The sequence below is a fragment of the Mus musculus genome, chromosome 12 (genome assembly GCF_000001635.26).
Source record: "Mus musculus strain C57BL/6J chromosome 12, GRCm38.p6 C57BL/6J".
Classification (NCBI taxonomy): domain Eukaryota; kingdom Metazoa; phylum Chordata; class Mammalia; order Rodentia; family Muridae; genus Mus; species Mus musculus.
In genome coordinates, this window is record NC_000078.6 from 117,257,223 (window position 1) to 117,283,500 (window position 26,278).

At 45.6% G+C, this 26,278-nt stretch overlaps 1 protein-coding gene and 1 long non-coding RNA gene across 3 annotated transcripts in view; one reads left to right on the forward strand and one right to left on the reverse strand.

The window, feature by feature from the left end:
• The window catches only part of Ptprn2 (protein tyrosine phosphatase, receptor type, N polypeptide 2), a 792,473-nt gene extending 771,528 nt beyond the window's left edge, over positions 1–20,945 (forward strand). Inside the window, exons 21-22 of one of the 2 annotated variants that reach the window (XM_011244019.3) lie at positions 12,355–12,428; positions 19,337–20,279. In XM_011244019.3, the coding sequence (XP_011242321.1) occupies positions 12,355–12,428; positions 19,337–19,408 (146 nt within the window). In that variant the 3' untranslated portion in view covers positions 19,409–20,279. Of the gene's footprint in view, positions 1–12,354; positions 12,429–19,336 lie in introns of both variants that reach the window. The other variant, NM_011215.2, reaches the window with a different exon arrangement.
• Gm5441 (predicted gene 5441) overlaps positions 1–26,278 on the reverse strand; it is a 102,492-nt gene that overhangs the window by 22,702 nt on the left and 53,512 nt on the right. The window contains exon 2 of the long non-coding RNA NR_044987.1: positions 2,792–2,960. This is a non-coding gene — a long non-coding RNA (predicted gene 5441). The remainder of the gene's footprint in view (positions 1–2,791; positions 2,961–26,278) is intronic.

Consider the following 26,278-nt stretch of genomic DNA (forward strand, 5'->3'; position numbering starts at 1 on the left):
TCATCCGTAGGCCCAGGCCTGCCATTTGCTAGGTCCATTCTACCATGTAATATCAGATTCCATTTAAAGTGCGGGCTCTGTGCTCACAATGCAAGATCATCCATGTGGAACTGGTCGGAGCCAGCAGGCTCCCTGTTCTCTAGGATCCATCACCAAAACTGACCTGCTCCCCTTCCCCAGGGGTCTGCAGTGTGAAATCCCCTGACCTGGGGCCCGGCTGGGGTCTCGAGAGAGATCAAAGGGCAGGCGGCTCCTCGCAGACTGAGGTGGGCCTTTCCCAGGCCGCCACCCCTAGAGGCCGCTGGGGTTTTGTCCTGGGCGGCTGGGGTGCCTTTGTCTGGCCTGAGAAGCTGGAGGCCCATGTTGCCAACCCAGCGTTCATCAAATGATCAGAGGCCCAAAGACCTGGACTGTAGCCTTTCTTCCCAGTTCCCTTTCTTAAAATAAATGAATTGCAGGACCAGCAAAAAAAAAAAAAAAAAAAAAAAAAAGCCTTTGCAAAGCTGGCCTGTGCAGCGGCGGCGCTGTCCTCAGAGTCCTCCGCCCTGTGCGCCCAGCTGCACCCAGCGGCTCTCATTCACGCAGCCTTTCAGGGATTAAGGTCCTCAGGCCTAGCACAAGGGCTAGAAGAATAGAGCTGGAATAATTTAAGTTCTTTCCGCGCTGTCTGGTTTGTTAGCAAGTAGACAATGATGCACTTGGAAATCAAAGTAAATGGACCCCCGCGCTGGAAGGGCCAAGCTGCACATAGGTAATAGGGTCTGGAGATCACAGATGTATGTTGTTGGGTGCAGCAAATGCATCTTCTACTGGGAAGAGATGCATGGGCCTCTCCCGCTGAAGTGTTTGGCTCTCACCGGGCCCCGCGTGCGTGTGTTTCCACCCGTGCTGCTGCTGCTGCCTAAGTTCCTTGTGCTTTCTGCGTTTCTGTTCAGCCTTAGCATCCCCTTACTCGGGGCTTCTTCCTATTTCCTTATGAAGTTGGAAAGGCCCAAGCTTCCATGGCTGAGTCACCACAGCACCCGGACCCATAGAGCTCTGGCATTAAGGATCACTCAGGCAGGGCCAACACAGGCACACAGTGCAGGACTGCAGGGCTTTGGCAACATTCCTAGAAGGAGTTTGGAAGAGGAAAGGGTCCCTTGGCCTCCACACAAGGCACAGACCTGCTTTGAATAGAGACCATCAGCCAGATCTCCCTGAGCCGTGGCCCTGCAGCTCTAGTACAGAGCAAGGCAGGTGCTTCTGGACAGGGTGGAAACTGTACCTTCCAGCGTGGTTCTCCGACCTCCATGTCCTGCACAAGCGTGCATCAGAATAGGCTTACACTAGCACACACTGCTGGGCTGTGAGGTCAGCCAGTGTGGATGGGATAACTGGCTATGCGGCACCAGGCTCCTCCTCAACAACCATCTCTCCACCCATTGTCACGACCTCCAGGGTGCCCTCTTTTATAAGATGTGCAATTTGTGACTGGCCTGAGTATCTCATGCCTGGGGAAGCCTACTCTCTTCACCCTTATACACCTGGCTGACTTCCCCTTAGCACAGTGTTTTTATGTTCCCCTTCAACAGACTAACCTAAATCAGTTACAGAGCAGGCCACGTTTGGCTCATCTATTGACAGGCACTGGTCAGTTTGTAACGTGCACAATCTGCTGGAATCCCTGTTTGGAACTGTTTTGAGTATGTATCTAGGAGTGGGATGGCTGAGTCAGGGGCCACCATGGCTGTCCCACCCTACAGCACAGGGTTCCATTCTGCCCACACATGCTGTGTGCCATTGCTCTGCTGGGTTCTATTTTTCTAATGTATTTACTTTCAAGTTTTATATTTGATAAATATATATTGTATGTTATATGCTGAGAAAATTCTCCCTCACCCTCCTACCCTCTTTTAGTCTCCCCACCCCATTAGTCCTTCCTGTTCCCCTAGATACCTCTTCATCTACCTTCATGTTAGACATGTGAGGGTTCATGTATGTGTAGATAGATAGATAGATAGATGGATAGATAGATAGATAGATAGATAGATAGATAGATAGATATAAAACCATGGAGCCACCAAGGAGAGAAAAATCAGTTATTTTTCCCAGCCTGGCTTCATTTACTTAGGATCATCTCCAGTTACATCCATTTTCCCCTCAAACAACAACAGGACTTCATTTTTCACTAAGGCTCAAAAAGTGAGGTTGTGAATTCTGCACTGTCTTTGTCCATTTCTCTTGATGGACACCTGGGTTGGTCCCATAGCTGAGCTAGTCTGAATTCTGCTACAGTAAAGACTGGTGTACAAGTATCTCAGCCATGTGTTGACCTGGAGCCCTTTGGGGAAGTACTGAGGGGTGCTGAAACTTAGTTTCTCTCTCTCTCTCTTTCTTTCTTTCTTTCTTTCTTTCTTTCTTTCTTTCCTTCCTTCCTTCCTTCCTTCCTTCTTTCTTTCTTTTGAGCAACCTCTATGCTGGCTTCCACAGTGGCTGACTAGTTTACGTTCTCATTGGTAACGCATGTGGGCTCCCCTGCACTTGCCAGCATTTGCAGTTACTTTTTTCTGTTTGGGGTTGTAGCCCCTTGGTATGTATGATGTCATCACATTGCAGCTCTGCTCCTGTTTCCTTCCCAACTAGTGATGTTCAACATCTCACAGGCTCACTTGCCATTGGTAGATCTTCTTGGGGTAAATGGTGGTTCTGCTCTTTGCTTGTCTGTGAGTTAGAGCCACTTGTTTTGTTGTAGGAATTCTTTCTATATTATGAATTTTAATCGCTATCACATGTGTGGCTAGCACTTTACCTTTTTCCATGTAACGGGGTTTCCTCATTGTCTTTGCTGTATTCTTTGTTCCACAGAAGAATTTAATGTTTCGTTTATCTCTTATAATGTTTTCTCTTTTAAGATGTCTTCTCCCAAAATCCTTTTCTCTGTTGCTGTGAATCCAAGGTCACAGAGAGTCCTCATCTTCCTATAAGAGAAGTTAACTTTTAGCAGTAGGCCTGAGCAGCTGATGGAGGTCCGCCTAGGGAGCCAAGCATGATCACAACCCAATGAGGCCCTTGAAGGCTAGTGCACAGAACAGGGTCATACAACACAGCACTATCTGTGTAGGCAGGGACAGAACATTTCCACAACTAATAACATATGACTCATTGAACATCTATAAAGGTGGCACCCCTCCAGAGCTACTCTGTTTAATATGTAATCATATGTTCCAACTTGAGATTAAAAAGATGGCTGGAGAGATGGCTCTGTGGGTAAAGGCTTTTATCTAGGCCTGACAACCTGAGTTTAATCCCTCAGGATGGAAGGAGAAACAGCCCCTCCTTTCGAGAGGCCCAGCCCCTGCCAAGCCTCCCTGCCTCGCAACCCCATGTCCTGCTCCAGTAGCTGCTGGGCTATCCTCCCTCTGGATCTACCTCCACAGTGTAAGTGCAGTGTCAGACAAAAGACCTTAGATGCCTGCCTTGCCTGGGAGCCCCTTCAGCTATCACCACTCCCTGGCTCCTTCAGTGCTACAGAACACAGGGCTTTGTCTCTTTAAGATCTATTTTTATTTTTGTGTATATGAGTATTTTATCTGCACGTATGTATGTGCACCTTGTGCATGCCTGATATGCCTAGAGGCCAGAAGAAAGCATCAGATCCCCCGGAATGGGAGTCACAGATAGTTGTGTACTGGGAATTAAACCCAGGTCTTTTATAAAAGTAGCAATTGTCTCCAGCGAGCTATCTCTCCAGCCCCACATAGGACATTTTTGTTGCAGCAAATCTCCAACCCAAATAAGTCTGGGCAATAAAAACACAACTCAATTAATATGAGTACAAGCTGTGCACCTAGATTGGACAGATCTATGACTGCACTACCATCTTCCCCCTCTAGGAGACCCCTCATAACTTGCCGTTTCTCCAGGCCACAAGCTTCTACTCCTCTTTCTTTCCACCTCCTCCTCCCTTCTCCCCCTCCTCCTTCTCTTCCAAACTTAAAGCTCCACCTTCCCTTTTCCTGCCCAATCACTGGCTCTAGCCTTTATTTTACAAATTAAGGTGGGGAGAAGGTTCACAGGAAGTCACCTGCGAACTGACTCTTTCCTCGGTCTCTACTCCTTCTTAGAAAGTGAATTAGCATCAAAATATAAGCAACCCCAGGGCTATCACAACACCTTTTCTTGTGTCCTAGGCCATGGGTGTGGCCTCCCTCCCAACCCTTCCAAGGAGCTCGCTGTCTTCCAAGAGCACTGGTCACAGTGCCATTCAGGCTTTCAAAGAACCCAAGCTTAAAACATGGAGGTGTTCTGCCAGCCTGTCCAACACACATGCCACCATGTCAGCCTGTTCACTAAGCACATATGACCAGCGCAGCATCTGGGACCACACAGTGTTTGCTGTGTCGGTGGTTGGCTACAGTTTGCAGCCGTTAGGTGATGGAGAGTGCTAACAGAGCTGTCATGGAGCTCAGGGAGGACCCACAATCCATTTTCACAGGAAGAAGGGGACCTGGCTACTGTATTGAAAGGTGACAGAGTGGGCCTCGAGAACTTTGATGACTTGCCCAAAGACCTCAAACTAGCTCAGGTCAGCTGCAGAGACCTCCTCTTCCTAAAAAGAGGCCAGAGCCCACCAGGGGAGAGCTGTAGAAGTGTGGCTTTGATATGTTCCAGGAGTAGAGGGGAAGGCCAATGGGGACTAGCCTGGGCTATAGTGAGCCAGCCACCTGGAAGAAAAAGGGCTGAGGGCAGGAATGGCTGATAGCAAATCTGTTCCATTCTTACAGCCTGGAATCACAGGAGAGGAGACAACATGTGTGGATGTTCACAGGGCCGGTAGCCATGGGGACAAGAGGACTAGAGGATGTAAGAGCTGGGGTAGAGGCAGGTCAGACTTGGAGTCTACAGGAGTAGCTAGCATCAGCTGGTATAGCATCAGAGGGTTGGCACAAAAGAAAGGCTGTGCTCATGGCCAGCTCATATGTGGTTTGGACAAACAGATGGGGCAGACTGCAGGGAAAGAGGAATGCTTCAAGTACCGTCAGGAAGAGAAAGGCACAGATGGCCACAACCTGTCTTTACAATGGACATGGCCTGCCTCACAGCTCAAGTGAGTCCAGGTTTTAAAAGCCAGAAGAAAGGGGCCAGGTAGGAGGAGCCCCACCTCTGGAACTGTCAGTCATGTACAGTGTGTGGGTCCCCTGCTGCCCACCTCTCCTCTGCACATTTCTTCTGAGCTCCTAGAGTGTCTGGTGTGGTGACCAAGCATCGGGGTGACATCATTACTACATGGAACACATATCTTAGAAGCTGGGAGACAGACATGTTCCATAACAGACAGCAGGAAGGGAGTTCTGGTACATGGCTGTCCCCGCACAGCCTTTATGATAGAGAAAGAACATGCTTATCTACTGGGAAGGGTTGAGACTACTACACCCATGATGATACGGCAGCCTGTTGTCTTACACAACGAATGTGTAGGGCACATAGACAACATATGTGTAGGTCCACATATGTGGCTTCATCCTTGTGGGGTGTTGCATTGTCACTGAGCAGCAGGGATTCTTGGCTGTGCCTCTGCCTCAACCAGAGAATGGCTCACACTGGACTAGCCCCTCCCACACTACACCACCTAAGAGGGTTCGCTTCCAAGGCCTGAACCCTTGACTCCAGGCAGGGCCATTCTCTCTCAGCTGCTCCTCATCGCAGACCATAAATTGGTCTGTCATTTAGTCCAAATGTGAGCTTTTTCCTTCCCACCCTCGGATTCCAGCAGCCTCTGCCTTCTGAGCCCCACGGTCTTTGTCCCCTGGCTACCACCTGTATAGACACTAGGGTGCTTTTGGCAGAGCCTTGATCCTCCTCTCTCCTACCCCCTTTAGCCATTCATATTGGGGGTAGAGTCTGGAAGAGGATGGCACCTCTGGGAGACCATCTGTGCTCACAAGTAGGGAACAGACAATCCCTATGACATGACAAAACATAGCACTAGCACCCTGCCAGAGGACGGGCACCCATTATTAGGCTTTCTGTAAGAGCTCTTCCTCCTCTGCTCCTCATTTACCCACATGATGGCACTGTGCCCACCTGCCTGGCCTGGTCTCTCTATGACCTATATTCCTGTTCAGAGCTAGGAACTTCAGGAAGGGGGTGCAGTTCTCCAAAGTACCCTGAGCTGAGGCAGCTCCCAAGTAGCCACACCTCAGACCAGTGTCCTCTTCCCCAACCAGATCAACATCCCATGTGTCGGTGTAATACTGTTCCTTCATCACTGGACTGCTGACTTGCTGTGTTGTATAGGATTTAAGGCACATCTGTCAAGAAAGGGTTGTTCTAGGGATTCAGGGTGGTCATGTCACTGGGGATGCCATTAGGGTCACCTCTGTCCCTTTGTGACCTTCCCCTGAATTCCCTCCACATCACAGAATCATGTGGGAGAATCCAAAGCAGTTAGGATGTGCAGTGTGGTCAGAGGCACCAGAAGCACATAGAACACTGCTAGGCATTTTCCACCGTCCCCTATGCTGGAACAGTACAGGGTGGGGGCTTCATCAGTTGCTCTCAGAGCTCTAGATTTTGTTATACTGAATTGTAAAGACCTAGAAACATCTCAGTTTCTCCAGACCAATGATTTTAGAATCTGTTCAAAGGGGGAAAAAAAAAGCAGAAAGCCCATTTATTCTGTCCTGATATTTTTTGTTTTCAAACAAATATAGAGCACATTTGTCTCCTTTGAGCCCCAGAAATTTTGCAAAATATAGATTATCTAGGTCAGAAAGAAAAACTTTGGTGCTTGTATTTTTTGGTAAGCCTTCTGTTAGAATCAGTCGTGAAAATGTATAAAGCAAAAACTAGCCAGGATAGAGGCCAGGAGAGGGGAATGCAATATTGGCACACATGTATGCAGGGAGTTGGGGAGGGGATGGGGGGCAGGGGTGGTGAATATGAAATGCAGAGTGTGATGTAGACAGACATATGAGTTTGCATGCATGCATGCATGCATGCATGAAGAAACATATATGTAATGCAGAGGTATGCATGCCTTCTTCTTTGTGCCTTTTGCTGACATAGTGACCACTTCATTCCTTTTAGGTGTATTTAACATTACACAGACTGAACAGGTTACATGTGTTTGCATGTACACATATGCATGTGATTTAAAGGATGAAGAAGGCATGAAGTTGAAAGAGAGCAAGGAGGGGTCTATGAGAGGCTTTGGACAGCGAAAGGCAAAAGTGAAATATTCTAACTATATTATAATATCAAAAAATCTTAATTTATGATGTAGGAAAGACCATTGTTTCAGTTCCTTCTAAGAATGGTATCAAAATATTTTTAAAGATTTATTTTACTTTTACGTTATTTATGTGGATGTTTCACCTGCATATATGTCTGTGAACCATACCCATGAAGTGCTGGCGGAGGCCAGAAGACCTCCTTGTGTTAGAGGCCCTAGGATCTGGAGTTACAGGCACCTGTTAGTGGCCGTATTGGTTCTGGGAATAAAACCTTGGTCCTCTAGAAGAGTAGCCAGTGCTTTTAACCACTGAGTCATCTCTCCAACCCCAGTTAAACTATTCCACTCCTATAAAAACAAGGCCTTTCTGTCCTGGATGCTTGATACATGCTATGTTTGTAATTTTAAGTGTAAAAGAATATACTGCATGTTAGCTGTGTGCAGAGCCTTATGGGTAAAAATATCTGCAACAGAACCTGTCTGCCCTTATTGAGTTATCCTCTGAAGCATGCTTTTGGGGCAAGCTGAGGAATGACTGCAGGAGCCCATCTCATTCCTGGTCACTTGGAAGGAGGTGAGCTAATGACATTAGCTGAGACACATGGACCTGACCTCCAATAACCAAACTCCAAGAGGATCAAAGCAAATCTCATAAAGACACACCAGGGGCATTTTTGCTCGGTTTGCTTTAACTCCAAATTGATTCTCCCATTGTAAAAAAAATAGTTTTAATACTTTAATACTAATGCTCTTTTAATGCTTATTTCTAATGGGTGATATTTTTATCTAAAGCTTAAAAAAAAGAAGTATGTTATCTTAAAAATGTAGTTGGCTCATATGTAGCCTTCTCAAGCAATTGCCCCTCTGTGAATTAGGCAGTAAAGTAAGAGTGGTTAATATTCATGGACTAATGGCTCTCTAGTACCCCAGTGGCCATTGAGGGACTAGCCCATCACACATGGGTCATATTAGTCATGCTCTCTGGTCTCCCAGCAGCAGGAATAATGATGAACTTTTCCAGGGTAGAGTAGAAAGGAAATCCAAGACAGAAATCCTTTACATGTGGCTCAGAACAAAGCCAGCCCAGAGCCCAGCCTGATTCAACTTCTGTTACGTATCCCTAAAGTCAGTGTAAATAACTCCATCAATCCCAGGAGTGTGATTTCAGTCTATATCTGGTGTCACACAGCCACATGCTCTTGTACAAAAATTGCCTAGGCCTTCAGGGGTCCCCACTGTGTTCCCTATCCAGGGCTAAAGATTGTAGGTTGCCCCTAAACATCCCACTGTGTCCCAGTCCACTGTTGCAGCTCGTGCGCTCTTCCATTTGCATTCTAACTATTCACGTGTCTTCAAATTTGAGCACCGTAGCTGTAGCCAACAGGTCTGCAAATCTTCACCATACTCAGCCAGCTACACCTTCCCACTGTCACCAAAAGGATTCTGTTATGGTCATTTTTGTTTTTTAAGAGGAAGTTCCATTATAAACACCATAATGGGAACTTCCTACTAATGGAGATTCATGCACATCTCTTTATATTCAGCAAGGCTAGGATGTTGTACATTAAAGCCCAGGACCAACCATTGCACCATCTACCTTCCCACCCAGCAGCTGAGTCTGGATATGAATGTGCCTGGCACAGTGCTCAGGAGGCCAGAGATAGGAGATTTGCCTGCTCTTAGCATTTCCTGGCACCTGTCCATCCCTCACAAAGGATTTTATGCAGAAGTGTGTCTATGCACTTCAAATAACTAATTACTCTTAATTCTGGCATTCAAGAAGACATCAGCTTTCCATACAGGGCCATCGATGTCACTTAATAAATCCATTACTTACTAATTTTAGTTCTCTGTACTTTTCCATCATTAATTTAATCTCCTGCACTATTCAGCTTTGGCTTCAAGCTGAGGAGAATTCTGAGACAGCTAGGTATTACTTGGTATTTTAAACACTTTGTCTAGAGGTGGGCTCATGCATCTTCCCATACCCTTTATTCAGAATTTGTAGTCTGAAGTAACATCCTAGAGTTACACAATAAGGCTTCAACCAAAGCGTTTGCCATCAGTAGTGACTATCCTCATGCATTCCTGCCCGGGAAGGACAGCCTCTCCACCCAATGACACTTTGACTAGCTATGGGATACTCCTAACCAGACTTTTGGAAGGAGGTGTTCCTGGAGCATCAGGCAGTATTGGAGAATTCTATCCTGATTTATCAAATGAAAACCCTGTAATGTTATGACTACTAGAAGGGATTATTGCCTTCTACCTGTTTAAAAGACTAGTTTCAGGGAGACCATTTTTAAGCTCATGCCCCAGGTAAATACTTCGTCACACCAAGGAAGGACCAAGAAGCAGATGGTTTATGCTGAACCCAAGCCTCCCAACTGTAGGGATCATGGGCTCAGAAGCTGACCCCTCAGAAGCTAAGAGCTAAGTCTTAAAGTCTCCCTTCACCTGGAACCAGGGAGAGTTCAGGTTGCCAGGCTCAGTTCTCATGCGGGTTTCATTCTGAAATCACAGCCAGCACCTGCTACGTCTTGTAAGTTACTCATAGCCTCTGCCAGGAGGACTGACCCACAGCCCCATGCTTACCCCGTCACATAAACGGGAGACAAGGTTAGTGACCTTGAATATGAACCCATGTACCTTCCTCATGACAAGGCATAGAACAATGCCTGTGGTTCTATAGTCTTCCTTTGTTTCAGAAAAGTGCCTCAAAAGAGGTTCATCTTTTCAGTACTCAGGACCATTCTTATGAGACTGTACTCACTAGGCCTGGTGATCTTCCCTTGACAGCCTAGGTCATGGCCTGCTACACACAAGAAAGATATTGGCAGTGCAGGTACTCAGAACAGCAACAGTAGCTCAGGGTGGAACAAAACAAGGTGTCCTTAGACATTTCAAAGTCTTACTTCTAACTTGGATGTTGAGGCATATAAACATGCTGATAACAGTTGTGACTTCAAAGTCCTCCAAAGCCTGTGCTCAGTAGGGTCCAGGTTCCATAATGTAGCCAACCACTCTGACCTTGGACAAGCTGCTGGGTTTTGATGAGTCTCCACTGCCTCATATTTGGTGTCGGTGTGTGTAGGGGTGTGTGTGTGATTCTTGACCCACTTTGCCATATTCTAATGCTAACAATGTGATCACCTTTTGCCCACATCTGTGTGGGTTTGCTGAACTGCTTGGAGGCTGTCCCAGCTCTGACCCCCACAGCATTCTGTGGTACTCATGCCAAAGGATACTTCCTTCTACCCACTAAACTGCAACAGCTCTCAGGCAGGCGGCTACATGGCTTAGCTTCTGTCTGCCACAACAGCCTTCTTAAATTTTTCTGTCTGTGACCCTTTATACCTGAGGAATTTTTAGATAATCCTAGGCATATAGACATATGAGAAAGGCATACAAATCAAACATTTGTTGGGAATTAGTCATAAAGAAATGTATTTTGAAACAATTCTTTGGTAAATGTATAATTTACCATTTGTTAAAGACTAAAACAAATTTGCATGCTAGAATTTATTTTTACATAAATAAATAATTCTTGGCTGAATATTTGATTCTGCAGGGCATGGAGCTTCTTTAGTGTTTCTAGAGTTGGTCAATATTTTGATTTTATAATTGTCAGGGCCAAGAACATTGTTTCTCATAAATACGTAATAGAAAAGAACAGAAGTATATTTAGAATCTCATCAAGAATTGTTGGAAATGCCATCCTAGTTCCAAGCCAAAATCCCTTTAACAATTTTATGTGAAAGTCAAGTCAGCAACTCAAACAGCGATTTTTAAAATTTTTAAACATTCTAGAGTAATTAAATCCAAAGATATACTAATGTGATGCCTCCATGCTGAGGAACGACAGTAGAGAAATATTTCAAAAATATGTTTTCTGTAATTAACCCCCTATTAAATAAGAGCAGAGAACTGCACGTAGAATAAAAAGCAGTATGATTCGTGACACGTAACTGTCTCCAGAATGGGCTGCGGTGTTTCCGGCAGCTTTTACTGTCATGTGGCATTGGCCTGGTGGCATGCACAGTCAGAAATGCCTCCAAATTCTCCACACATTAAATTTTGAATTAATTTATGGTTGTGGCACATTCTGAAATCTTCCATCATCGCCAAATTTTTCTCAAGTAACAGTCAGTTATATGAGCCAATATGGGGCCCACAGTTTAAGAAGCTGGGTATTGGGGTGGGGTGGGGTGGGGGCAGGATGGAAAGATGACTCAGCAGTTGAGAGCACGCATTCCTACCACCTACACAGAGACACAACCGGCTATAATATAGTTCCAAAAGACCCAATCTTCTCCCCGCCTCCAGGAGCACCAGGCATACACAGGGTGCACACATGTGTATGCATATGCATATACATAAAATAAAACAGTTTTAAAAAGAGAATATGCTTGCCACTAAAAGGCCTAGCAAAATAGAAAAACAAGAGCATGCAGTAAGTTAATAAGGTTGAGATCCACACCTCACTGCCTGTTATGGGCAGCATCTTCACCCAGATAGGTGTCAGCTACCCAGGATGCAGTTCTCCACGGAGCCTCCTACCATGAACACAGCGTGGGTGCTTTGCTTTGTTTCATTTTTTTTTTTCCCCTCAGATCTAGGACTTTCAGTTTTAGGAGGCAAGGAACTGTACATTTAAAAACTGATATGAAGCCATAAAAGATCAGCCCGCCTTTCATATTTTAAAGACAAAGTAATCCTAAGCAATCAAGATTGAAGTGTGTGTGTGTGTGCGTGTGCGTGTTTGTGTGCTCCTTCCTCTGATTTAGTGTGTCCTTTAAGGTACCACAAAGATAAAAATAAATAAATAAGGAAGAGAATAACCCCAATAAAGCTCCTCTTCCTAATGGCAATGGCTGGCTGCTGGTGAGTATCTGTGCAGGCATCTTACAACAATTTTTCAGCCCAACATTCTTGAATTAATGCTAATGAAAGCTGCCCTGGCCTTATTTTTCTATATGAACACTGGAATTGCAGCTGCCTGCCAAGCTGCTGAAGGATGAGTGTAATAATTTTCAATTGGCCTCTTTGCCCAAAGGGAGCCCGATAGCAGGAGATTGGCAGATGCAGGGTGGATTATCTTGTGCACTGAGCTCAGCCCAATTTGTGATTTGTTGCAGGTGCTAAAGAGATTGATATCGCAGCGACCCTGGAGCACTTGAGGGACCAGAGACCAGGCATGGTCCAGACAAAGGTACTGTCAATCAATCCTCTGGGACTTTAAATGTATTAAAGGTGCCTCTTTGCGTGATTTTCCTGGGAGCAGAGATGGGGATGAATCGGGACTTACATAAGCCGTACACAATGGCTCTGGTCTGGGTAAGCATCATACAAGCCAGTAGGTAAAGGCATAGATAGGGGCTGTTCCCAAGAGATTCATCACTGTGCCCGGAGACACTCAAACGTTTCCACCATCAGAGATTCGGTTAGATCCAGATAGTTGAAACCCAGTCTATCACCCTCCACCAGATTTAGCAGAGGAGGAAGAACATCCCATGACATGTCAGCACTATATGGACTGACTGTAGAACTCAGGGTTTCATATATGCTAGAAAGCATTCTACCACTGAGCTGTATACCTCCAGCCAAACGCTGTGCCTTTACAAAGTGACAAACCCAGAAGCTATTCAGAGGAGCACCTCCAAACACCCATCTGCCTTTATCCACAGCATCCGCCACCACCTTTTGCTGTGCTGTGTCCACCAGGACAGAGGTCACCAGAGCAACTGGGTACACAGGGTCTCCGAGCCCCTGAAAAAAAATAACTCAGATTCATCCCAGCTGGAGTGAAAACAAAAACTTTGTTTTCAGGCTCACAGGATTAATTATATGTGTGGTCAATGCAATCTCCCATTCTCTCGGCATTTCAGAAATGTGTGCATCCAAAGTCAAAACCCTCAACATCTTATCTCAGGATGTAGGTCCTCCTCATGGTTGGTGTGGTCCCGACCACAGAGCCCACTAGCATCCACATGCATGTGAAGTTGCCCTTATGAAATGACTTCTGTAACTCAAGAGTATCTCAAGTTATAAAAGCTCTTACCTGGAGTGAGTGGGGCTCGAGAGATGGTTCAGAGGTTAAGAGTATGGGCTGTTCTTTCAGAGAACCCAGGTTCAGTTCCCACATGGCACCCACACCCACATGGCAGCTCATAACTGTCTGTAATTCCAGTTCCAGGGGATCTAACACCCTCACACAGACATACGTGCAAGAAAAACACTAGTATACATAACATAAAAACAAATAATCCATTAAAACTCTTACTGAGGCTGGGGGAGCAAGGCTCCGGGATCCAGGGCTTGTCCAGGGTTATCCTTGGGTTCCATCCTTAGGACTGGAGTTAAAAAAAAAATTGTCCTGTATATGGGTTCCCTGTGAGGTCAGACTGGCCAGCACACTCTGGGCCAGGCCTCAGTCCCTGGTGCTACAACCTTGGGGTCCCTGGCTTGTGACCTATCTACTTAATCCCTCTGTAACATATAGTAATTACTAAGCCCCTACTTTTTGTTCAGATGTTATAATGAGAAGTTGAATGACAGGAGAGTGTCTACAGGAGAGAGATTAAGCCTGATGAAGTTGGACTGAGTAGGTTTTGACTGGAGTATTATTTCTTAAAATCACTTTCTGTGTTGTCTGGGTGGGTTGGGTTGCCAGTGATAACTAGAGCACAGGGTAAGATCAACCTAACTCTCTTATAAATTCATAAAGCTATTGTAAGCAGAAAGAGAGGCAGGTCCTTAAGGAACTCTGGGAGTTTTCCCATGGAGGCTTCAACTTTGAGGTCCTTTGTAAACTTCATTTTGTCCTTTTTCTTTTTAATTTAAAATTTTGAATTTATTTTTGACTTGTAAAAACAACAGGGATGGAGAAACAGCTCAGAGGTTAAGAACACTTGCTGCTCTTACAGAGGACCTAGGTGTGAGTCCTAAAACCCATATCAGGCAGCTTACCACAGCCTGTAACTCCAGCCCAAGGAGGCCCAACTCCGTCTTCTGGCTTTTGGGAACACTGGAATATATTATGCATATGTCTTCTCATAGATATAATTAATCAACTGAACCTTTTATAAAAGCAATTTACAGAAATAATACAGATAACCACCAGACCCCCTAATCAGCTCCTGCTAGTGTTAACACCTTGCATAGCCACAATATAGTAATCAAAAACTGAAGTTGCCATTAGACCACCAGACTGAGCAGACCACACCCATGTCGGTGACCATGGTGACCTCTTGTAGGGACAGTCATTCCAGAACGACCAGGTATGGAACATCCCCTCCCTCGTCTCCTATGGTCTACGATAGGCCAGTGATCCATAAACTCTCTGATGGCCAAGTTCCTCAGATGCCCCTTGGTGACCCATACAGCTGAGTGTGTCAAGCAGAACCATTGGGAAGTAGATCTTCCCCAGAGCACACAGCCCAGACGTCTACCACTGTTGAAGTGTGTCTATAGGTCTCCCCACTGCTGAATGAGCACTTCCCCTCTGTAACCGCCTACGATCCTGTGAGAAAGACCTCAGTGTTCTGGGGTCACTCTCTGCTTAGAGATGTGAGGCTTCCAGGACAGGAGGGTCACAGGACAGTGGCTAGCAGTGACAAATCATCCACAGGCTTTGTGCCCGTGGAAGGGAGGGCCACCCAGCTGTAAGATCATGTTGGGCACCACCCTGCAGCCGGCAGCTCAGAACAGGGCAGAGGCTGGCAATGCTAGGAAAGTCAGGGACACTTTGAGCCAGGAATAGAAAGTGAATCCCGACCCTGGAGCCACACTCTGCTTCAGGGACTCCACCAGAAATACAAGCCAGTCTCTTCCATCTGTGCCTCTGTGGACCTCACAGACCTCTTCCCCACCAGAAAGTTGGGAGTGCCCGAAACATCAGCTGGATATATGAGGATCTGCAGTGATCCCAGGGGAAAGCGTGTACAAGAATCAGGAGCATTGCCTAACACATCACAGAAGCTAGCCATTTGGCTCTCTGATATCAGTATCTTATTGCCAAAAACCAGCCCCCATGGCTTGATTACTGAAGTCAGGCCCAGCACGCAGCACCAGCCCAAGCTTCGGTGCTTTGTGGCCATGGTGATGATTCTACTGATTATTACAATATTAATAATTATCTTGATTATCACTGTGGTGTGTGTTTACTTCTACATATCTATGAACCCAAGTGCTCCATCCCTGCAGCCAGCTGTGTCTCAGGGTGACACAAGGCTCAGGGACCAAGTCCACCCACATGGCCTGCTCTCTGGTGGATGGTGACAAGGATTTGTCCCCTCCCTCAGGCTGGATGTTTAGAGGTGGAAACCTGCTCCCGTGTCCATGGCAACACAAAGGTCAGTCCTCTCACATTTATGTCGCTTTCCCCAGATTCACCTTATGATACTGGGCTGCTCATTGCACTTTGGTTTTGTAAAAACAGAAAAATAACTGGGGACAAACAGAGCCATGCTCCTCACCCAAGCTGAAGGCAGGCATGGGCTTTCAATTCATGTGAAGGTACTTGATCAGATTCCACCATTTGGACCAGAGGAAGGGTAACAACCAGTGACTGACACAAGAGCTTGAGTGGACTGGAGACTCCTGACAGCACATACTCTTCGTTAAAGTGAGTCGTAGGGTAACAGCTTTTCTTCCTGAAACGCAGGCTTGTCGTACACACAGCAAACACCTAACAAATGCCTGCCCTAGCATCATGAACTGAGAAGAAACACCAGGACACACAAAGGCTTGGTTGCCTATGAGGATTTAGCCAGGATTAAGACGAGAGCCCCTTATCACCACCTAGGGCAGCGGCTGAGGATTCTGACAGGTACAAAAGGAGCCAACCTTGGAGAAGGGAGGCAAGGTGTCAGGAAAGCTGCAAACAGGGAATCCAGGCGGGGCTCAGGCTAATCCTTACCTCAGCTGTGTCTGCTATGGACACAGCCTCCCCTCCCTCCCCAGGGCCTGGAAGAGTTGCCATAGTAACCAGAGGCCTTAACACTTTCCATCCCGTGGCTTTGGCTTAATTTGGTTGTTGTTATTAGTGTAGGTTAACTGTGTGTAGGAAAGGTTTCCTTGGGCTGTTCTCACACACTAAAGCATTCCCCTCTCTTTCACCCTGTCCTTGCCCTTTTCCTCCTGCCTCAGCCTCCCAAGTGGAAGGATTGCGTCCAGTGCCACCACACCCTGTGATATTTCCTCTTTTACATTCATCAGTTCTAGAGAAAGCAGTCCTATAACCCAGAGCTACGCACGCACGCACGCACGCTGCGCTCAACAAGACAGGCACTCCCAAGGGTGTGTGCAAAAAGCATGCAAACGAGGAGTCGATAGTGGACTCCCCGAATTGTGTGTGTGTGTGTGTGTGTGTGTGTGTGTGTGTGTGAGAGAGAGAGAGAGAACGGGATTGCCCATGGATGCATGTAGATGTGTGAGTGAGTGTGTGCAAGTGTGTGTGGATATGGAAGGGTGTGCATGAGTGAGTGGGGGTGACTGGGGGGGATGTGAATGCATGGTGCTTGCAAATGTATGTGGGAGTAGGTATGAGTGTGTGGGGACAGAGAGTGAGTGTGGGTGAGTGTGAACATGTGTGTGGTGTTACTCTATATGGAAGGGTGTGATGGGTGTGTATCAGTGTATGAATATATGTGGATGTGTGAGTACATGGTGCCCAATGCCCTCTCACCTTCGACTTCTGCTCCCCAAGTCCATCCTCCTTATGCCCTATGCATTTCCAAGGCTCTAGAAACAGGGCACCGGGCTCAGATGTGTCCCACCTTTCCAGGCTAAGCTTGGACCAAGAAGTGATGATTCAATCAGGTGTATGTGTCATACCTGGAAGTGACCCAGCCCACTCTCTCACCCACAGACTAGAGAAGTTATTCCCTTCCCTATCTCCCGAGCCCCATGCCTGTCTGTCTGCCTCCTTCTTTTTTTCTCCATCCCTTATTCCCTCTCTCCCTCCACTCCCTCTTTCTGTCTCTCCATTCTCTCTCAGAATATCTGTTCGTTCTCCATCTTTCTGTCTCTCCGCATCTGTCATTCTTCCTGTGATTCTGTCTGTCTGCCTGACTCAGTCCACACCTGACCTATTCATGCACACATGACCTATTTATTCATGGCCATCCCCGCTTCTCCTGGCTCTGTCATTAGACCAAGGGGCTGATCTAGCACTTCAAAGAGGGGCAGCAGGGACACAGAAAGACACTGGGTCTTAGATCCCTTTTGAGAGCCTCCTTGGGAATCACCTCCTGTGTTGGCTTGAGGAGCTCAAGGTTGTAGGTACAGGTATCACACTTTACTGAAGCTCTCATTAGAATACGGGATGACGGTTGTCATAGCAACCACTCAAGCGAATGCTTTAAAATGCAAGCACAAGTACAACTGAATAGCCACCACCCTGCTCTGTGATCTTCACACCACCACGGCCATCAACATGAACACAGTCATGGTCACGTATGTGGCTACTCTGTGATGGCAGAGTCCTATCTAAGCAGCTCACCTGGACTACACAAGTGTCCTTCCATGTCACACAGGTCAGCTAGGTAAGAGGTGTGCAGGCTTTCTCCCTACCCCAGCAAGACGGTGAACTCTGCCCCAGCAAGGACATGGGGTGACACACAGACAGTGACACCTGCTCCTGCAATGACATGGGTGACGCAGAGTCACAGTGACACCTTCTCCAGTCTGAGCTTCTCCAGGTGCAGGGCCAAGCTGGAAGACTTGTAGAGAGACTGTAGGCTCTGCTTTCTGTAAACAGAATTTAGGTGCTTTAAAAACTATTCCTTGGTTCAGAGTGAATAGAGTTCTTTCTGTTGCCACACACTCCGGCAACACCAGGAGGCTCTTGCTCTTTCATGGACCTTGATCCTGCTCTGGCATCTCCCACCCACTCAGACAACAGCAGGAGATGCTTGCTCTTTCCTTTCCTGGTGTCTCTACTCACCCATCATGGGTTTTATTCCATAGCTGCATCTTCCACTGATTTTTAAGACGTTTGCTGAACATAAATTCCAATTGTGGGCACAGCCAAAGGTGCTGTATACATAACCAGTGAGCCATTGTTCAGCTGAGAAGAGTCAAGAAGGTCAGGGCAGCTGGGCTACAAAGCGAAACCCTGTCTCAATATAAAAAGCAGAGGTCAATGCGGGAGGGGTCAATGTGTGGTAACACCATAGTAGAGCAGTAAGTGTGGCTGGCACCAGACTTAGCCCCAGGCCACTAAAAGTCCAAATATGAATCCATGGTAAGGTGGGGTCTGGTTCTGATTGCACACTAATGCTGGCATTGCAATGAGTTTGTAGGGTTATACAGAGAGCTGTTCAATCAGTCTGTGACTGCTACCTAGATAAGGGCATGCACAAATTATCACGCCCATGACTTCTGCAGTGTGATCAACCAGTAGCTGGTGCTTCCAGAGCTCTGAGCCACGGAGTCTGCAAGGACTCATGTGGAGGCTGAAAAGGGGGAAGATAGCCACCCAACATCTGATCTTGACCATCAGACCTTAAAAGGAGACAGGCTAGCCCCCTCTCAACCACTGTCCTCACCTTGATCTTCCCATGGCTGCTCCTTAGCTGGGGACCATGTTCCTCTCCATTTGTGAATGGATATGAGAGTCACTGTCTTAAGAGTTCCATGGATGACAGGAGGTTCCCTGACAGAGAGGACAGAGTTGAATTGGAGATAGCCTGTTAACTAGAAGCAGCCATTGCACCCCGTTTCAGCAGAGCTATGGTTGTGGCTGCAATAGAGTGTGGTCTGCTGGCATTTGCACCTACTCCCACCCCATCTACCAAAGCACTTGGCTGTGGTGAGACATTGCCATTAAGACATGTAGAGCCTTACCTGGTGACTCCTGACCCCACTGTAGCTATAGAAGTACCCTCCATCATCAGGAGCAAGGCTTTCCCCCACACCACACACACACACACACACACACACACACACACACACCCCAATCCAAAGGACACAACTTAGACTAGCAACCAGAGAGCCCTCCTTCTGGTGATACCTGTGACCAGTATCTGTTTCCTAAACTGTTTCATCCAGGCTTGCCCTGGGCTTGGAAGAAGATGTTCCTCACTCACTGTCCCTTCTCACTTGTCTCTTCCTCAGGAGCAGTTTGAGTTTGCGCTGACAGCTGTGGCTGAGGAGGTGAATGCCATCCTGAAGGCCCTTCCCCAGTAGGCGCTGAAGCTGGAGCTGGCGGGACCCCACCACGAGTGCTTCCAGAACCGCAACAGGATATCAGTCCTGCATCTTCTGTGTAGTAACAGGGTCCTTCGGGCTCCACAGTCAGTGCAGGTGGCTAGTCATGTGTACTTCTGATTGACCAAATAGCACATGTGTGGAAACACCCAGTTAGGATGGAAGGAAGGAATGAAGGAAGGATGGGAGGGAGGAAGGGAGGGAGGGAGGGAGGGAGGGAGGGAGGAAGGAAGGAAGGAAGGAAGGAAGGAAGGAAGGAAGGAAGGAAGGAAGGAAGGAAGGAAGGAAAGACTCAGCTTACTTGTATCACAGTCTTGACAAAATTCCTTTTCCCTAAAGCACACTTTGACATTGTCACATTATTGACACAGTAATTAGAAACCCACTGTGGCCTCTTCAGGAGTGTGCTTATGTCTGTAAATTGCTGGAGAGGGGGTAGATGGGCCAGGACAACCAGCAAGACACCTGTTGGGAAGCACCGGGTATAGAATCATATTTGGTGTTTGCCTGTAAGACAACTAGGGGAGCCCTTTAAGGAAAAGATCAGTGTCCTGCACCCCTGGGGCAAATGACAAGGGTATTATCATGGAGTTCTGCCTATTCCTACTGGTGTCCACCAGTCACACATTTGGAATGTAGATTCCAAAGACAGAAAAGATAAAGGGTTTCCCAAGGGTAGACACCTTGACCATCCTGAAGTATGGGTGCTGTACCTGTTCCAGAAGCGAGGACCCAGGTGACAGCCTCACCTTTGCAAAGTTATAGAGGAACCTGCCCTGGTACATCTTTAATATTAGGATTCTGTTTTCTACATTGCAAGCACAGGCACCCATAGTACACTTTTGTTGAAGTTACAAAACCAGAATGAGTATGGCAAGTTCCAAGGGTCCCCAGTGCTTCCCATTCAGCATCCCCAGGGAGCCCCCAAAGGTACTGAAAAGTCTCTGATGCTCCTACTCCTGGAAAGAAGTCTGGGAAGCCCCTTTCGCTCTGCCTCCTGCATCCTCCCAGATAACAAAACACATTAACACATTCTTACTGGATAATCCAATTTGCCAAAACATTTGGGCATTGTGCCCACCACCTGCCCACACATAGGAAGTCCACTTCAGTAAGTGCAAGGCGCTAGCACCCATCGAGGTAGAGGACATTGCTTTAAGCCCCAGTTTGTTTGTAGGGTTGAGTATGAAAAAGCCCATCTCCTGTGTCCCCATTGCTCCTTCCCCTTAGCCTCGACATTTCAAGTTGCGGTGTGTGACGGAGGTGGCTGCCGAACGAGAAGAGATGCCACAGTGTATCGTGTCTCTAGTTGTATTGTATACCTGCTTAACATCTGCGACATTTCTCTCCCAAGTCATTTGCCCCTTCCCGGAATTTAAACAATAATTAATAGAAATGAATTTATCTGAATATAGGAAGCATATACTTAATTGTAACTTCTTATGTTTAAAGGAAAATTCTCAGTGTGATATACAGATATATTTAATTGTGTCATATTAAACCTTCTGATTTCATATTTGATGGTCTTTATTTGAGAAAGTGAGAGCAGTTTCGACCCGTGAGTGACTTTTTATTTCCTAAAGATGTAAATCAACACATGGCCCCTTCTCCAGAGCCTGAGGGGCACCACGGACTTGTCTTCTGCACAAGGCTCATACCTGGGATTCTACATCACTGGGATTTCACTATTTAAAAGGTACTGAGAGATCGTAGAGGGCTGCAGAACAGGATGGGTGTACTCTGCTCTGCTGGAAGCCGCCCTCAGCTCTCATCAAAGCTCCAGCTCACTGAGACTGGTCCTCCTACCCAGTCCACATTGTCTATGTCAGCATCTCATGCCACAGGAAAACACTCCTGCACAGCTCAAGCTCCGGTGATGGGGACAGATGTGACTGGGGACAAGGCTTCCTGGGTTCTCTTTCTTTCCTAAGAATAGTACATCATTTCTTTAATTAACTCTTCAGTTAATATACAAAATGATGAAATAATTAATTTTATCACACACACACACACACACACACACACACACACACACACACACACACTAATCTAAATTCCTTGTATGAGAGAAAATGTATTGTCTTTCTGATTCTGGCTTGTTTTGCTCAACTCGATCTCTTCTATTCATTTTCCTGAAAACAGCATATTTTTTTTTTAAGACAATGTGAAATGTCAGTGAATACAGGTAACACATCTCTTTAATCAGTTGCCAATTATCTAGGCTGGATCATATTCCAGCTGTTGTAAAAACGGCAACAATAAACATGAATATTTATGTCATGCTGACTTAACGCCCTTCAGGTAAGTGCCCAGGAATGGGCTTTTTGGATATTAAAGTGGCTCTATTTTTAATTTTTGGAAGAAAGTAAACAGATTTCCATGGTGGCTACACTATGGTTAATACTCCCCCCACCTTGCCCCCTCGGTGTGTAAGATGCCCTCCCTGCATCTTGGCCAGCATTTGTTTTTTCTTTTAAAAGATGCGTTTATTTTATGAGTGTTTGCCTGCATGATGTCCAGGCAGGAGTCCGTGGAGTTCTGGGAATGGAAGCCACGTCCTCGGCAAGAGCAGTAGGCACTTAAAACCCTCAGTCATCTCTCAGACCCCATTTGTTTTCCTGATGAGCCATTCTGACTGGGCTGAGAAGGAAACTGTGTCGTTTTAACAGGCTTCCCCTGATAGCTGAAGATTTTGAACATTTTCCACGTGTTTATGGGCCATTTTCATTTTTGGGGAGGACCCTCTGCTTTCTCATTTATTAGATAATTTGGGTTTATGGGTATTTTTTTTAGGCCATTATAGGTTCTAGCTATTAACCCCCTGTCAGTTATATGGTTGGCAAAGGTCTCCCTTTCTGTGGGCTGTACCTTCACTTTGCTAACAGTTTCTTTCCTTCGCTGTACAGAAAACTTTTAGATTCACACAATCTGATTTTTAAAGATATTTGGCACTCTTTCCTGTGCCACCGGAGTCTTATTCAAAAAAAAAAAAAAAGTCTTTGCCTGTGCTTGTATCTTAAACTGGTTTTTCCTGGAAGTTTCAAAAGTTTAAGGCTCCTATCAAGGTCATTGGTCTGTTTGAATCGATTTCCTGCAGGGTAGGAGCCATGAGTCTGGTTTCTCCCCAGTGGAAACTGGTGGCAGTTTTTAAAGAGACTGGGTTTCAGTATATATGTGACAGCTTTGTCAAAAATTGTCTACAGATGGTAAGTTTATCTCTGGTTCCCCTATCCTTTCCAGTGGTCTACATGTCTGCTTTTGTGTCCACACCATGTTCCTTTTGCTGCCATAACTCTGCAGAACATTTCCTTTTTTAAGATCATGTGCGTGCGTGCGTGCGTGCGTGCGTGCGTGCGTGCGTGCGTGCGTGCATGCGTGCTTGCTTGCATCCTTGCTTCCTTGCTTGCTTGCTTGCTGAAACTCTCAAAGGCCAAAAGGGCATTGGATCCCCTGGAATTATCGGCATGTGTGAACCACTTTACCGGGGTGCTGAGAACTGAGCTCTGGTCCTCTGGAGAAGCAGCAAGCATCTCTGACTGCTGAAGTATCTCTAGCCCTGGATCATTACAAGTCAGGTATTGAGATATCGCCATCAGTTTGTTCTGCTCAGGGCTGCTTGTTTTGTGCTTTCATCTGAACCTTAGGCTGATTTTTTAGTTCTGTAGGAGGATGCTGTAGTTCTACGGGGCTCTCCTTGCATCGATAGGTTGCTTTTAGTAATTACCCATTATCATAGTATATATTCTGCTCCTTGTGAGCAAGAGACGCCTTTCCCTAGTCTAATTTTCTTTTTTTTCTTAAATGTTTTAAAGTTTCCATTATACAAGTATTTCATGTCCTTAGTTAGTTTATTCCTAAGAATGTTTTGGATTTTTTTAGAGTAATGTGAATTTGAATTTTTCCTGAGTTCTTTCTTGGCAAATTTATTATTTCTATATAGGAAAGTTACTGGGATTTGTATATCAATTTTGAAATCTGCTCCTTTGCTGAAAATCCTTATTGTATCTAAGAGTTTTCTGGCAGAGGTCCTTTAACTATGGGACCATGTCATCTGCAAGCAGATGCAAGTATAACTTTTATTTCCTATCTGTATCCCTTTCATTTCTCTTTGTCTTTTGCTCTAGCTAGGGCTTCAAGTACTGCACTGAGTAAGAACAAAGAGATACTCTTAGTGCCTTTCTCATTTTTAAAGAAATGCTTTCAGTTTTCCTACTTCATATAATGCTGACTATTGGTTTTTAGTTTCCTTTACTGTTGTTGCCTTTACTGAGTTGAGTTCTGAGAACAGCAACTCCAGGAAAAACGGTTTCTTTTGACTCAAGGTTCAAGGTCCATCATAGCAGAGAAGTCAGGGTAGCTGGTACTTCAAGTGCTTATTTACGCTGTATACACAAGCAGAAGGAAGAAAGAGATGAACTCATGCTGCTATCCAGTGGCCCTTTCCCTGTTTTATGCAGTGGAGAACCCAATCCAGGGGAATGGTACCACCCACAGTGGACAGGTATGCCCGTTTTGTTAGTACAATAAAGCTAACTCCATAGGCAGAGACCCATCTCTCAGATCATTCTAGATTCTGTCAAGTTGAAAATTAGATAATATAGATGATTGATAGATATAGATGATAGATAGATAGATGATAGATGGATAGATAGGCAGATATATAGATGATAGATAGATAATAGATGGAGATAGATGATTGATAGATGATGATAGATAGATAATAGATAGATGATAGATAATTGATAGATAATAGATTGATAGATGATAGATAATATATCTTTTATTCTTAGTTTCTTGGAAGCTTTTTATCATGACAGGATGTTCAATGTTGTCAAAGAACACTTCTGCATCCGTTAAGAAGACCCTGTAATTTCTATTGTTAAGTTTATGTACTGTATTAAAATTATTGACTTGTAACTGTTGTACCATCCTGTATTCTTGGAAAAAGTCAACTTGCTGATAGTATGTGAGCATCTTCATGAGCTGTTGAATTCCATATGCAAGTGTTTTACTGAGCATTTTTGTGTGTATGCTCAGGGAAATTGGTCTCTTGAGTTTTGTGTATTTGTTTGGTGGGGATCCTTATCCCATTTTGCTACCAGGGTGATGCTGGTTTCTTTGAGGGGATTTGTTAGCATTCTTTCTCTTTTTATTTTTATGGAGCAACTTGAGCACCATGCATTAGTTCTTTGAAGGTTTAGTATGCGAGTTCAGTAAAACCTGTCTTCTGAGGCTCTCTCTGAGGAGGCTGCTGTTCGTTATTGCTTCAACCATGTTGCTTGTTATGGATCCATTAAGTTGTTTCTATTCTCTAGATTTCATTTTGGCGACTTACCTATGTCTTTGTCTATGAATTTATCTGTTCTAGGGATTCCAGTCTTTTAGAATATAATTTTCAAAATATCTCTTAATAGTTAAGGGGTTCTCTCCTGAGGCCCAAGGCACAACTATAAATATTTTATCTAGACAGCACAAAGGGATCCAGGCACTGTGCTAGGTGGCTTCATTTTTGTCTTTCAGATTTAATGTTTTTTTATTTCTTTCTTTTGAGATTTTAACACACCATCCCCTCCTCCCTGTTCTTTCCACCAACCAAAGCCTCCCATAGATCTCTCCTTGCTCTCTTTAAAAGTCTTAAAAACTGGCTGGTGTTCCCCTCCCCCTCTGCATATTCTCATTCTCCTGGCTTCTCTTGTTTAGCATTTAAACACGTGCAGAAACCACCCGGGTACTCCCCAGGGGGATTGAGAGTAATATTATAGGTAATCTGTGTTTTGTGCTTTATTAATCAAGTAGAACACTAATAAAAAAAACTTCATAATTAGTGGAATAGAAACTAATTCAAAGATATCTATTGGAATAGAAAATTAGAGTTTGATTACACCTTTGCTTCTGAACAATGACGGCCTTTCATTTACCTTGATGTTTGGGGGTCGGTCTTAGCTGTTTATGATGCTCAATTTATTAAACAAACCAGATGGTTTGTGTCATTTGTTTTTAGTTGAATACAGTTAATAAAAATGTTACAGAGATTTCACTGGACATGTGGCAATTTCCCCACATTCTGGCCTCTGCTCTCTTCCTGAAATGATCTTAGGGACATGTAGTCCTGTCATAGCTGGGCCACAGAGGGTCTAGGCACATGCGCCTTTCAAGTCCACACAGGGACATGTTTCCAGTAGTGAAGAGATGGGCCAAGATGGAGGCCTTCTGTATTTCCTCCAGTCTCAGCTGTGCTGGTGCAGAGCCTGTGGCTCCTGATGATGTCACTGCTGGTGGCATCTGGTGGTTTAGGAAAGTGATGGCTGACAGCTAGTCACAAAAGATTTACTGAAGAGATGTTTCCAGGATGCAGCCATCGAAGTCACTGGGACAGGGAGGAAGTGGGAGCCTCAGATGACCAGCCTGCCTGACATTCTGCTTCTGAGGAAAAACTTGGCCTCAGGAGAGCCCAGCAGGAGTAACTAAGGCTATGTCTCAGAATCCGAGGAAACAACGTAGGCTTGTAGGAGCAAATCTATCACTTTGGTCTACTTGATACACAGCCCTGCCGTGCTACCTCTCCAGCTCTTCTACTTCATTGTAAGCGGTAGTCTTTTAGCCCCGTAGTCTCTACCCTTTCTCTCCACACTACTGCCATTATCTGTCTCCTGCTTTCCCCTTCAGTAAGATGTCAGTGACTTCCCTGTCACCTTATGTTGAGGGAAGCCCTTTGCATGGCAAAGTCTAGTTTGCTGTTTGTTTTGGAGTCATGGTGATCTATACATGCAATCCCAGCACTTGGGGCATAGAGATATTATTAGGAATTCAAAGCCAGCCTGGCTTCATGACTATATATATATATATATA